General features: G+C 48.5%; 1 protein-coding gene across 4 annotated transcripts in view; it reads right to left on the bottom strand.

Moving 5' to 3' along the window:
• TENM4 (teneurin transmembrane protein 4) overlaps positions 1 to 13,484 on the bottom strand; it is an 844,684-nt gene that overhangs the window by 314,068 nt on the left and 517,132 nt on the right. For 3 of the 4 annotated variants that reach the window (XM_069564905.1, XM_069564907.1, XM_069564906.1), the window contains one exon: positions 9,971 to 10,180. The exons of the other annotated variant lie outside the window; for it this stretch is intronic. In XM_069564905.1, the coding sequence (XP_069421006.1) occupies positions 9,971 to 10,180 (210 nt within the window). The remainder of the gene's footprint in view (positions 1 to 9,970; positions 10,181 to 13,484) is intronic. 4 annotated transcript variants of the gene reach the window in all.

Below are 13,484 nucleotides of genomic sequence, written 5' to 3'. Positions count from 1 at the left end.
AGAAACCCTTCTCACCGACTGGAAACAAATTCCATTCTTTGCCCCAGATTAGAAGGGGAGACCAGTCAACACTCAGCATCCCCTGTAAGCTCAGTGTCTCAGATGTTATCCCGTCTCACGGTTGCATCGACCCCAGACTGCTATCCATATGCCTGCTTTACAGATGGGCAACTGAGCGAGAGGGGGGGTCACACAGTTAACAGGGGCAGGAACTTGGCTCCTATCAGGCGTAGATGCTCCCACAGCCTCTGCTGTGGTAACCAAAAAGGGGTTTCTGGAAGTACAAATATATGTATTATTGTTAGCCGGTGCAACAGCTTCCCAGAGTTATTTGCAGAAATACGATCCGTTCAGGAGAGAGGGAGTGAAGTGTAAATGAATTACCAGTCATTTCCTTCTCCTTTCAACTAGGGGAGGGGGGAAGAAGGGGGGGAGGCCCACTGACCAGAAGGAAAAGGCATCACTGTGTTTGATCTGGTCCTGAGTATCACACGTGGTTCCAGGAACTCTGGGGAAACGGCAGCAGTGCAGGGAGCCCCACATAGAGGGTGGGGGCTCTGTTTCTAGGACCCCATGCTATGTTTGTTTAGCTGGTGCCTGGGCTCACTCTCCCACCCTAAATCTCTGCAAATCATCCAGGAGGGGGAGGGGGATTAAAGCTCAGGCCTCCAGGACAGAGCTGTTCACTGTTGTACTTCTTCCAGGCCTGGGAGGGGTGGTGAGAGTGTAGGAATCTGCCTTCCTTCCAGAGACTTCTGCCAAAACCTTCTGGGTTCTGGAGAAGGGAGTGAGGACGTGAACATTCATTGCGCATCTCTTATGCAGCAATCACTATGTTAGAAGGCTTGCTCATAGTTTCCCACAGACACAACAATTCTGTAAAGTACTATTAAAGCCAATATCCATTTTTACAGATCAGGGGGCTGAGACCCAGAGTGGCTGGGCATGCTTCCCAAGGGCACACAGCACACGAAGGACCTGCAGGCCTCCACAGCCTCTCTGTCCCATGGCTCCCTATGGCGCCATTTCTGTTTTCCTTCTGGCTTCAGTCCTTTTAGGCCATTTAAAGCAGAGGGAATGTTTTTTAAGTCATTCGATCTCAAACACCTATATCAACAATGACAGTTCAGAAGAAGAGGGAGGAGAAGGGAAAGAAGAGGCAGGGGAGAAGCGGAAGCCACTTGGGTTCCTGGTCTAAGCTGGGAGCTGTTAACCAGTAACGGGGAATCCAGTTGAGCGCAAACCACCCAGTTCAGACCTGAGGACAGAGGCAGAGGGCAGGAGGGGAAGGTGGGAACAGCTCGCTTAGAAAAGACCACACTTAGGAAGGGGAAGGACAGGGGGTTTTGGGAACAGCAAGAGATATTTACTCTCAAGGTGAGCAGGCCGTAGGGTATAGCATTGAAAGCCTACCCAGAGTTCTAGAAAGAGCCACAGAACCATGGGTCCCACGGACATGGTTTTAAGTGGTGAATGAGTGAGCTATTTGCTCTCATGTAGGATAGCCTCCATCCTCTTGAAAGCTTCTGATGAGGAGGAGGAAGTCTCTGTTTGGTACTGGTAGGTTTTTAACACCTAACACTTGCCAATGTCCCTCTTTAACAAAGAGAAGCAAATCTCTGCTGGGCGTTCTAGAGCGGGCTTTATCTTACCACCACAGTATTTATTTTTTACAGCTACCCTCTATTTATGTCAAGTAAATTGTCGCAGTAATATACAATTTCCTTTTAAAAATAGATTCACTTAGCTTAAGAAAAAGTTCAAGAAAGGAGGCAGTTTAAAGGCAAGGAAATGGCATGGAGGTGGGCCCTGCTCTAGCGCAGACTCTAATAGTGACATACAAAGGAACCAGCCTGGGGAATGCTGATCTAACCAAGTCCTCCCACCGCCCCGACGAGACAGCCAAGGAATCAAAGGACTGGGCAGGTGGGGGTCACGCCGCAGGTCGGATGCAGAGTTGGGCTCAGAAGGCAGGGCTGCTGTCCCAAGGCGCACACTTCTCCCTAAGTAGGTTTCCCGGACGACTCAGGCGAGATTACCAGGAGGCTTATTTCAGGAGCAGTTACAGCTGGAAAACTCAGCTTCTGTGGATGGCGGTGGGCCTCGGAGTGTGGATCAACCAGCTGAGGGCAGATCTAAAACTGGCCCAAAGCTGCACAGTCAGAGGGGTAGCCCAGCTTCTGCCCTCCCTCCGGCCTGGTGGTTCTCCACATTCGGCCAACCTCATGCCGTGAGCTCTGGGCCCCGGGAGATGGTGGATGTGAACGCGCCTGGGGAGTGCCAGGGTTACCAAAGCGTGAGGCACACTACTCTCCCAAGCTTTCCTTAGCTTTCCTCCTGGCGCCTCTTCAATAGTCTGTGCCCCGAACTGTCGGGAGATGCCTGAAGATGTGGCCTGGTGTCCACGAGGGCCCCAGGGAGCAAGCCACAAACACTCCCACAGGGACACAATCCAGGTCTAGTTTCCAGGTGGAAATAGTCCAGACACAGGGCTACCGTGCCTTCCTTGAGGGGTGGTCTAGGAATTCCTATGTCTAATCAAGCCAGACACCAAAAATGTTATTTCTGTCCCTTTTAATGTGGAAAGGGAGCTGCAAAGAGTCTGCGATCGTGTCACGTGAGTGACTAATTAGAGGGCCCTGGTTCTCCCAGGACGTTTGGTTACATTAACTCAGAATGTGACCTGTTTATTTTGCAAGGTCGGGAAGAAGCCTTACGTCCTAAGAGAGCCAACGTGGCGATTAAATTAGAATCACCTGAGTCGGCCTGAGGTAACCTATGAAAAAGGGCTTTGTGGACCCTACGAAAACCGGAAGTGACCCCTGTGTGGCTGTCCCCACTGCTCCCACGTTGGGGGACACAGCCGCCCGCCCCTGGAGGGAGGCTGCAAGTGAGAGCCGTCCTAGCGGAGGGAAGTACCTGCTGAGGCGGACAGGGCCCTGGAGTCTGGGGCTGTACACTGACCCTTGACTCTGCCCTGGGGCAAATCCTCTCTGTGGGTCTCCGGTTATATCCCCCATGCGGCCCACTGCACCATTCCTAGCAGGGTGCTTGTGTGTGGGTGGGTGTGTGTGTGTGTGGTGTTGGGGGGTGGGGTGGGATGAGGGGAGCTGGTAAAAGAGAAGAAAGGATATCAACTTTTTTTTCCTAGTTTTGACTGCAACACCTATATATGCTCAGCTCTGCAGACACAACGTCAGACAAGGCCTGCCTCAAGGAATCAGTGGTTGAACCTGGAAATCAGACTTGGGAATAACCAGGTCCCTAGACTGTCAAGGAGGGGTTTGTATAGAAGACAGCAAGGCAGCAAAGAAAGGTGGGGGCGGGGGTTGTCCATACACCCGAAGGGGCTGTCAGGGGAGGTTCCTACTCAGAGTCTCCAAGTTCTAGACTTTGGAGAAGAGAGAAGTTGGCCTCTCACCTCCTGAATTCCTAGGCCTGCCAGTCAGCCAACCTGCTGGCACTGGCCTCCTGAACCCCCACATCTACACTCGAGGGGCTTGGTCTTTCCAAGCACTCATGTTAGATAAATGTGGAGTTGCCCAGTCAGCAGTCTGCACCTGTATCATGCCTTCTAAGTAAGTAAGCGTCAGTCGCTCAGTTGTGCCCGACTCTTTGTGACCCCAAGGACTGCAGCCCACCAGGCTCCTCTGTCCGTGGGATTTCCTAGGCAAGAATACTGGACTGGGTAGCCATTTCCTTCTCCAGGGGATCTTCCCAACCCAGGGATCAAACCCAGGTCTCCCTTGTAGCTTCCCTTCTAGTTACTAAGTTTTCTGGTTATCTCTATGATTGTCTGTTATGAGCCTTTCTGAATCATGGGACCCCTTCCACCCATTTAAGAAAAGGCGCAATTCAGGATCACCATCGTTAAGCCACCATTCCAAAAAAACTCAAAACTCTTAAGACTGAGAGGTTTTTCTTTTCTAAGACAAAGTTTTATCAAAACTGTTCTGGTTGCGAAGCCTGACCTGAACAGACATGGATCTCAGAGTCCTTTTTTTTTTTTTAAATGTCACCAGTGTAGCTGTTCATATGTCTGACTGCAGAAATATCAAGGTATTTGATTACCGTGGGCTTGCCCAGCAGTCAGAATGTTAAGAAAGACACAGTATGTGTACTGAATTTTATTCCTTAAATCTAAAAATTCCTAGATTCTAAAATGCAACTCCAAGGGCTTCATTCAAGGGATTTTTGACCCTATGAATTAAATACCTATTTCAGAGGATATTTATGCTTAAGAGTCAGTGCCTGTTACCCCTCATTCATCAGGAAAACATCCACAAACATTTCAAATGTCATCGTGGATGAAGGCAGGAGAGAGGGAAGAAATCAATTTGTCTTGTTCTTAGGAGTTAAGGACTTACATTCTTGACGTGGCTGGTGTAAGAATTTATTTACCAACAAGAGTCTTTTGAGGCAAGAGAGCTGGTGGTGAACAAAAATGCCTGAAAACTTCACATGCTCCTATGTCCTCAACCCTTGGGTCTTGGGCATCATACAGACCCCCAAGTACCTGCAGTTGGCATGGAACAACTAACTCAGGTTCCATGAAATTCACCGAGAAAGGAGACAAAAGCCTCATTGCATACGTCTCCATAGTAGGAAACAGGCACAATTTTGCTTTGTGATTTCACAAACTGACTTAACAGGACCCTGGCAGACTCCCTCAGGGGAATCGGGATAGGTTCTAAATTGAGTTGAATTTTTTGTTGTGTTTTAAGAAAACACTTTTGGAAGGAGCTCACATACATAGCAGTGTTTCTCATTTAGAAAGAAAAATAAACACTCCTCCGCCGGATTGGAAGTCAAAACAAAATAAGCCCAGCTGCTTAAGACCTGAGAAAGTCAATGAAACTGCCAAACATCAGTGATGTTGACCAGTGGGACCAGCCTGGGAAATCTGGTGAGGCCTGGAGCAGGGGGAAAAGGGAACAACAACAAAAAAAAAGGCCAAGGATCGCCCAGCATCCAGGGCTTGGCTTTCAAGGAGCAGCAGCAAAATTTAGTGTCTAAATCATTGACCTGATTCATCTTTGAAACTCCCATAGTCCTCACCAAAGAACAAGGGAAAGGTTTCACTCCGGTTTCAAACAAACCTGGGAATCAGATCTGCTTCTGCGACTTAGAAGCTGTGTGATTTAGGGGAAGTTACTTAACCTCTATTGCCTGCTGTTGCCTCCATGAGACTAAAGATAGGCATGACACAAGATAGAGAGGAAGATTCAGCGAGATTCCATGAGTTCCCATGATTCAGCGAGATTACATATCTCTCACATACTAGAGGCTTCATCAAGGTTTGTGAGGTGAGTACAACTAGTAATTTTTTTTTTTTTAATCAGCTTTTCTTTGGTGGACTTTCCCTTATCTTCTTCAGCTTCCTACTAAAAAGACACGGAAATAACAGGATCTGGTACTGAAAACAACACAAGAAAATTGGGGGTAAAGGAAGAAAATTGAGGCCCGAAAATCAAGTAGGCTTGAGTATGGGTCTCTGCATGCCCTTTAGGAGCAGTGAAGCCATGGGCAAGCCCCTGACCCTCTCTGGAGCCTCAGTTTGCTGAACAGAGACAAACAGAAGCTCAAAAAAGATAATGCATGTAAAGGAACGACAGACCAGAGCTGCTCATCACATGCAAATTCTCCCACTGTTCCTGTCTCACCTCAGCTTTGAGAAGCGGACAGCCTTCTCTGAGCTATTTATTTTCTGCCCCTGTTAAATATTAACCAACGAGCTTTTAAAATCCTTCTACTTTAGACTTTGAAAAAAAGTGAAAGTGTTAGTCATCGAGTCGTGTTCGACTCTTTGCAATCGACTGCAGCTCACCAGGCTCCTCCATCCATGGAATTTCCCAGGCAAGAATACTAGAGTGGGTTGCCATTTCCTTCTCTAGGGGAATCTTCCTGACCCAGGGACTGAACCCGGGTCTCCTGCATTGCAGGCAGATTCTTTACCATTTGAGCCACCAGATGACGGCACATTTAATATTTCCTTTGAAAAGTTTCTGTGGGGATAGGGACAAAGATCTACTTAATCCTAACCACTTCCTTAGCTCCTCAGCTGTGACAAGTTGTTATCTTAGTGAAATCTTTCTTTGTATCTATCAGTGACTTCTAGATGGTTATCCCTGGAGTGGATTAGGATTTTGATGACAGAAGAGAGCTGCTTCCTTTCCTGTTCTGTGATGCCCCACGTGGCCTCCCTGCTCTTTACATGGGGATTTTAGCAGCTTGGTTCTGGGGAGCCCAAGGCCTGGGATCGCAGCCGGGGCAGGAGTTGACGCAGCTGGAGGCAGAGGGCCTCCGGGAACCCGTGGAGCACACAGCCTGGCTCCCAGAAGGCTGCCTCCCAAAGGGCCAGCCCTCAGAGGAGGGTGCTGAGTCAGCTCCGGCCAGAGGAAACTTCATTTTCACCCTCCAGGAGCCTGAGGGGCTGCCTTTGTCATTTAAAGTACTTTCTCAAAGATGCCCCTGGGGAAGTAGGCCTCTAAAGAAGCCACAGCAATTAATCTACTTTGTCGGGTGGGCTTTAAAGCCTTCACTTGGTGGAAAGGAATGGAGGTGTGCAGACAGGGAAGGGAGATAGTGACCCCAGAAGGGTTTCCCCACTTCACCTGCGCTGCAGCTGAGGCTCTGGGGTTTAAGGTCCTGTGCCCAGGGTCGAATCTCTGGGGCCCGATTTCAGAAGGCTTGACTACAGGCCTGCTCTCTTGGGCCTCCCAGGTGGCATTAGTGGTAAAGAACCCACCTGTCAGTGCAGGAAACACAAGAGATGCGAGTTCGATCTCTGTGTCGGGAAGATCCCCTGGAGGAGGGCATGGCAGTCTACTCTAGCATTCTCGCCTGGAGAATCCTGTGGATAGTGGGGAGCCTGGTGGGCTACTGTCCACAGGGTCGCAAGGAGTCAGACACGACTGAAGCGACTCAGCATGCACGCCTGGTCTCTTGGCTACACTGTGGCCCTCAGGCACTGCTTGCTCCTCCCTTCATGTATTTACTCACTAATTTTCACTCCCTAAAAGGCATCTGTAAGGCCCTGCACCAAACTGTTAAAAGTGGATACCTCTGGGAGGAAGAGTTACAAGAGGACTTCTCTTGTTACCCTCTGCACTGTTTGAGTTAGCAAGCACTATTACTTTTATAACTGACAGAAGCAACAGAGATGATTCCATTAAAACAATTTCACACTTTTTCATGAAAAAACAATGAAACAAAACTTAACAAGTATTGGGCCCACTGTGGAGCAGGGGCTACTCCTCCTCACTTGTTGGGCTGGGTCTGTGCCAATGGCAGCAGGTCCTTGGGATCACGGAAGACCCCTAGCTTTGGGGTTTTGGGGCACAGGAAGGTGGCAGGCAGGGTGACACCTGTGACCCACCAAACCCAGAGCAGCAGATCACCAAGGGCCGAGACTCTCCCTTCAGGCACCGGACACATTCATTACCAACCTTTAGAGTGACTCCGAGCTTCAATCCCCGGGTTGGGAAGTGCCCCTGGAGAAGGGAATGGCAACCCACTCCAGTATTCTTGCCTGGAAAATTCCATGGACAGAGGAACCTGGTGAGCTACAGTCCATGAGGTTGCAAAGAGCTGGATAAGACTGAGTGACTAACACTTGCACTTTTCACTTTAAAGTGGCACACTCAGAGCAAGGCCCCAGGGAAGGACTTTGAAGTGTCTCTAAGTCCCCTGGGAGCCGGAGTAAAGAGGAGCGAACCTGAGCAGACAGCTGTAGGCTGAAGTCCCCCATGTTCCCTGCACATCAATAATGCAATAATGCCATCAGTCTGCTGCAGAACTTTCAACAGTATGATTGCTCTTGTTCAGTTAATTAGCAAGAGGAGAGATTAAGGACTTTAATCTCCTGCCTTCTCTTTTACCTACAAGGCTTATTTATTTAGAAATGAACAAAAAATGTCCCAATGTATATACATATTTTTCCAAGTAAGCTTAAGAAGGCTACTGACTGGCACACCTGTCAGCACCCATACAACACTCAGAAAATTAGAGTACCTTAGAAATTGCTCCATTGTTGGCAAGATAGGGAAACTGAGGCCTGAAGAAGGACAGTGATTGTCCTGTAAGGATAAATAGCCAGTAAGCCATAGAGCTGGGCCTGAAACCATTCCCAGGTCCCTATTTCTCTGCACAGTTTAAAGCAAGGGTAGCTAAAAGGTATAAAGGTGTAATGATACTGAACCACCAAAAGGACAGTGCCACGCCTCTCGGGAGCACAGAAGGAAAAGGCCCTGGAGGACGGCTTTGCTCTTGGTCACAGAAGATGCAGGGCTCAAGATCCTGCCAGAAGAGAACCACCAAGGCCAAAGATCTGTCTGGTTTTCAAAGAGAGCCCAGGAGCTGGCGCCAGGATCCCAGCAGCTCCCTACCCTGGGTCCTTTGTCTATGTTTTCCCTCTGCCCAGAATATCCTGGGTTATTAAAGCCATTGGTTATCTCCATCTGACACACCCTACTTTTTCTTTCAGGTCCAGGGAAGGCCTCCTCTAGGAAACATTTCCTGATTCTCTAGGGCAGACTGGAGGCTCTTCTCCAGAGTCACCCCCACACCAGATTCCCACCTCCTTTATCACCTTAGGCTGTAATGATCCTAAGAGATAAGGAGTCTGACTCTTCTGAGTATTACTAAGGGCCAGGCAGTGTGCTGGGAGCTTTCACACACAGGCTGTCTATAAATTCCCTGGAGGGAGGTGGGCGGTGACTGTGGCCATGACTAACCTTTACTAAACTCTATCCCAGGCCCTGTGACAAGCCCTCATCATGAGCTGGGTACCACAATGCCCATGTTATACTTGCTTGAGGAAAAGCTTAGAGGCAATGTGCCCTGTCTGAAATTCCACAGCAATAAAGCTTATGGTTAATGCAAAGATGTCTGACTGCAGAGCCCATTAGTCCTGCCTATTCTCTCTGAATCTTTGCCGCCTTTTCCAGAATTGGACCGGAATTTAGTGCCGCACAGGCACTTACTAATAAATGTTTGCAAAATCAACACACAAGCTACAATGTTAAGTGGAGAGAGTCTCATTTTCTTTCCTCTTCTTTGATAATCAGGACATATTGGTCCATCGGGGAGATCCCAGGTTATCTCATATATATCACCCCCCTCTGTAGGCTTGAATCCCCTCCAGGCTTCGAGTTCTTGCAAAGAAGTGGACTAGTCACGGCCAGACACAGAGGCTGCGAGTACATTGGCCCAGGTCACATAGCACCTGACCAGATGCTAACTCTTGAGTCTGCAAGCTCCTGGCCAGCCTGGAGGTCTTGCACTGAGTCCTCCCACACCTCCTCTCCTTAAGAGAGTCAGGGCAGGATTCTAAGAGGAAGTTTCCTGCTCAAGCCCAGTGGCTCTCTCTGCAGTCAGCTTTCAGCCTTGCAGCTGCCTGGGCTCCAGGGCCCCGTCTCCAGGCAGTGTGAAACCTTAAGAACTTCCCAAAATGCCAGAAGCCTTTCTCTCAGCCTCCTCATGGCCAGTGGAGACACTATGAGACCGGTCTCTTAGGCAGGGTTGTGAGGAGGATCCAATAAAGCAACAAGTGACAGTGGCTGGCACAATTCCTGGCACACAGCAAGCAGTCAATCGGTGGTATTTTTGACTTTTCATTTTCCGAGTCTATCTTTGTCTCCCTGTCTTTGCCTGACTCAGGTTCTACCTGATTTTTCTGTCTCCAGGTATTTGTCTGAGCATCTCTATTCTGCAACTCTGTCTGCCCAACGTCTGTCACGGGGGTGGGAACAGCAGCCCCCCAACCCCACAGACCCCAGCAGTGCAGCCTGGCAGGAGCCGGGCTTCCCCCGCCCATGGAGACTGCCAGGTCCCCTGAGAACCCCGAGCTCCCCATGCGCCAGGCCCCTCCACCCCTGCAAGCAGCCCAAGCAGGCAGATTAACCAGCATCGCCAACGAAAGGGTAAAACAACACAAACCCACAGAAGTTAGAAAGAGAGAGGGACTTACCGTTTGCCGCGACCCCCAGGCTGGCGGAGCCACTTTTAACTAAGAATGAATTAGGGACAAACTCTTCCTCAGAGTCTGAGTCCGGGGTTGGCTGGGCCACACCGTTGCCTAGCAACCGCCTCTGGCTCTCATTGGCCGGAGGGGAGGGGGGCGGGGAGGGGGACTGCTCAATAGGGGTTGATGAAGCGGATGAACAATGCAAGGGAGCACCTGCGAACCACAGAGACAAACACAGACAGAAAAAAAAATAATGAAAATTGGTTTTGAGGCACACGGGGAGGGGGAGTGCGCAAAATAAAACACGCATCAACAGGGGGAGGGGGCTTCCAACACTGGGTGATCTACTGCACACGTGGCCCAGGGGCGGGGCTGATGCCTCTGGCAAAGTGGGTGCAAACTCCTGAAGAGCTGGCCTCCTGCGCAGCTTGCAAAGAGCGCGCCCCTAGGAAACACGGGGGAAGGCCTTCCTGCTTTGCCTGTTTTCTGAGAGAGGCCTGAAAACCTGAGGTCTAGTCCCGGTGGCGAGCTGTGTCTTCTATCACACAGCTGCCCTGCTCTGAGTTTCAGTGGCCTCCCTAATAAAATGAGCAGCCACCCTGGGTGATCGCTGAGCCCCTGAGAAGCTGGCCATTCGGTGATGTTAGCGAACTGAAATAATGTTCTTATTAGTCAGATTTTAATCCAGCATGCCTGGAACAGCCTCTGGGCCTCATAAAAGGTAGGGGGGAGCTGGAAAGAATGATCTAGCGCCCCCTTCACCGCTGGCATTCTAGGATTCCAACACACTTAAACTTTTCCAAGAATCTGACACTTTTAAGATTTTAAGTACGTTCTCTGCAAACTTATTGAGAGAGCAAGAACTCTTAAGTCTTTTTCACTTGCGTATCTCTCCAGACTCTAACGTAGTACCTGGCACATAGTAGGCACTATATAAATGTCTGAAGAGATGAATTCTAAGTGTTTCACAGACTAGCGTTCTTAAATTCTAACATTTCAGAGGAAAATACTGTATACCTTTTACGACACTAACATCCTGTGAGTTTGGAAGCACTAAGTTTTGGGGCACTAAGTCAGGAGGCTTGACTGCAGATTTCTAATGTGTCAGGGTCCCACGATTCTAAAATGCCAGCTTTCTATCGTTTTGTGGGCACACTCCCAACTCTCAGAAGCAGGGGGTGACGACTGGGGACAGGACCTTTGGGGACAGGCAATTTGCTGTCCTCCGTGTGTCTGGCCTTTAGGCATGTGCAGTACATCGTGTACAAGAGAGGGGACATAAGCGCAGACATATAGGGGTATACAGTACGAGGCAAAGCATTCACTCGACAGCCAGGCCTGCTGCTTTTCTCCCACCTTGACTCACAGAAGGTTTAAAACATAACCAGATCCATTCAGTGTTTCAGAGACCAAACACTTAGGAAACAAAATGCAGCCCAGACACATCGTCACAAGATTTGGTAGAGCCCTGAGGAAGAGGTGGTATAGAGAGCTGCTGATTCTTGTGGGGAGGGGCGGGGGGTCTGTCTACCAAGAGAGGCTCGCTCAGTTCAGTGACCAAATCTGGCAGGATTGTGCAGGTTCCATGACGCTCATGTCAACCCCTGAGCCCAACCACATGTGACATTTTATAGAGCTGCTGTGTATCCCACTTGGTTGGTTCGTATTAGAAACTCAGTAACAGCAATTGAGGCAGTAGGAATCCATGATCAAGGTACAATCTCTGGGTAGCTTTTCCATCTGTGTTTTGGTTGACCTAAAAATCTGGGCTATGATTTACCTTCAGTTCAGTTCAGTTGCTCAGTCGTGTCTGACTTTCTGCAACCCCATGGACTGACTTATCTTAAAATCGTCCAAACCAGGGTTTCCAGTTTAGCCTAGGGAGACCCTTCCCTGACACCACTTACCACATAGCACTACAGGGATGATCATTTTTTTCTTTGAACTAACCTTTTAGTTCTGTTATCATATTTGCTCTGGTGTATTTGGAGTTATCTGTAGCTGTCTCCCATATAAAAGTGTATGCACCCCCTTGGGATACAGTACCTTCTTGCAGCAGGCTTTGAAGTTCAACAGAATAGGAGTTTGCATCATGCCCTAGCCTCCTATTGACTATATGATCTTGGGTCAATGTGTTCCAGTTTCTCATTGTAAGTTAGGAGCTCCTCCCCTTTAATAAAGTTATTTTAAGGACTAAAGATACTACATCCGAGCACATGCTTCAGTAAGCAGAATCCCAGGGTCAGTGCTTAACAAATGTTGACCAAACTGAATGAAACCACCCCATGAAGAATTCCATTCAAGACTTCCCTTCCCCTTCAGTCCCAGGATTGAAAAGATTTTGTCAGCCAGGCTGCATTAATTAAGCAAATATACATTCATTTCCTCATCTTTTATTAACCAAAGACATCTTCTAATCTCCAATCAGAGCTTCTGATGAGCTTGAGATAACCAGGACCAGACCATGCTGAGTTGTTAGAATTTCAGACAAAGGTTAAGAAACATGATCTGTTGTTCCAGGGTGCTTGTTACAGCCTCTTCCTGAGTAAATCTGTCAAGCTTTATGAAATAAATAGTTCCAGAACTAAGTAACTTGTTCCATCACAAACTTCGGAGATTCTGGGCTAAGAACAGCACAGTCCCTCCCAGGCCTTATGCTTGTTTCTTCTCCCTTCCAAGGAATCTCTAGGCTTCACCCCAGGCCTCTGGGTTTGCTCTGAACATTCATACCTAACATTCAAGCACCTAACAAGGTGCCAGACCCTTAAGTGAAGTTAAAGTCGCTCAGTCATGTCCATCTCTTGGTGATCCCATGGACAATACAGTCCATGGAATTCTCCAGGCCAGAATACTGGAGTGGATAGCCATTGCCTTCTCCAGGGGATCTTCCCAACCCAGGGATCAAACCCAGGTCTCCCGCATTGCAGGTGGATTCTTTACCAGGCGAGCCACTAGGGAAGCGCCTTAATAGGTGCACAGTAACTCATGAGGTTTCCATGATATACAGAAACTATTGGAACTACGTCAATTTCCTCTCTCTCATTCATCAGCATCTTTTAAGTGGTCCCCAGGAAGGGACATAAAACAATCTCCTGGGTGCAAGAACATTCTAGAAGTATTTTTTATGTCACTCTCTTCTAATATCTATTTTGTAAATGTTTTATAATGTACATAATGCATTCCTACTTAAAACATATGTAATAAAATGCACTGCTGTCTCAATTTGGCATCCTCAGAAGCAGTGCAGGATTATATTAAAAGGAAGGGCTCTGGACCCTACATCTGAATCTACTGTTCTACTTGCTAGTTCTGTAACAGTGACCTCGGGCAACTTACCCTGCACTTTGTGACTCAATTGTCTCATCTAAGTCATGGAGAGCAGAAAATAAGTAAGAATAGCTACTTTACAGAGTCGCTCTGAGGATTCAAGGAGTTAAAACAAGTAATGTGTTGAGAATGACATGTGTGTTAGTTGCTCAGTCTTGTCCGACTCTTTGCAACCCCATGGACTGTAGCC

This window comes from Ovis canadensis, chromosome 21 (genome assembly GCF_042477335.2).
Source record: "Ovis canadensis isolate MfBH-ARS-UI-01 breed Bighorn chromosome 21, ARS-UI_OviCan_v2, whole genome shotgun sequence".
Taxonomy (NCBI): Eukaryota; Metazoa; Chordata; class Mammalia; order Artiodactyla; family Bovidae; genus Ovis; species Ovis canadensis.
The sequence above is the reverse complement of the archived record's forward strand: the minus strand, read 5'-3'. Positions and strand labels throughout refer to the sequence as shown.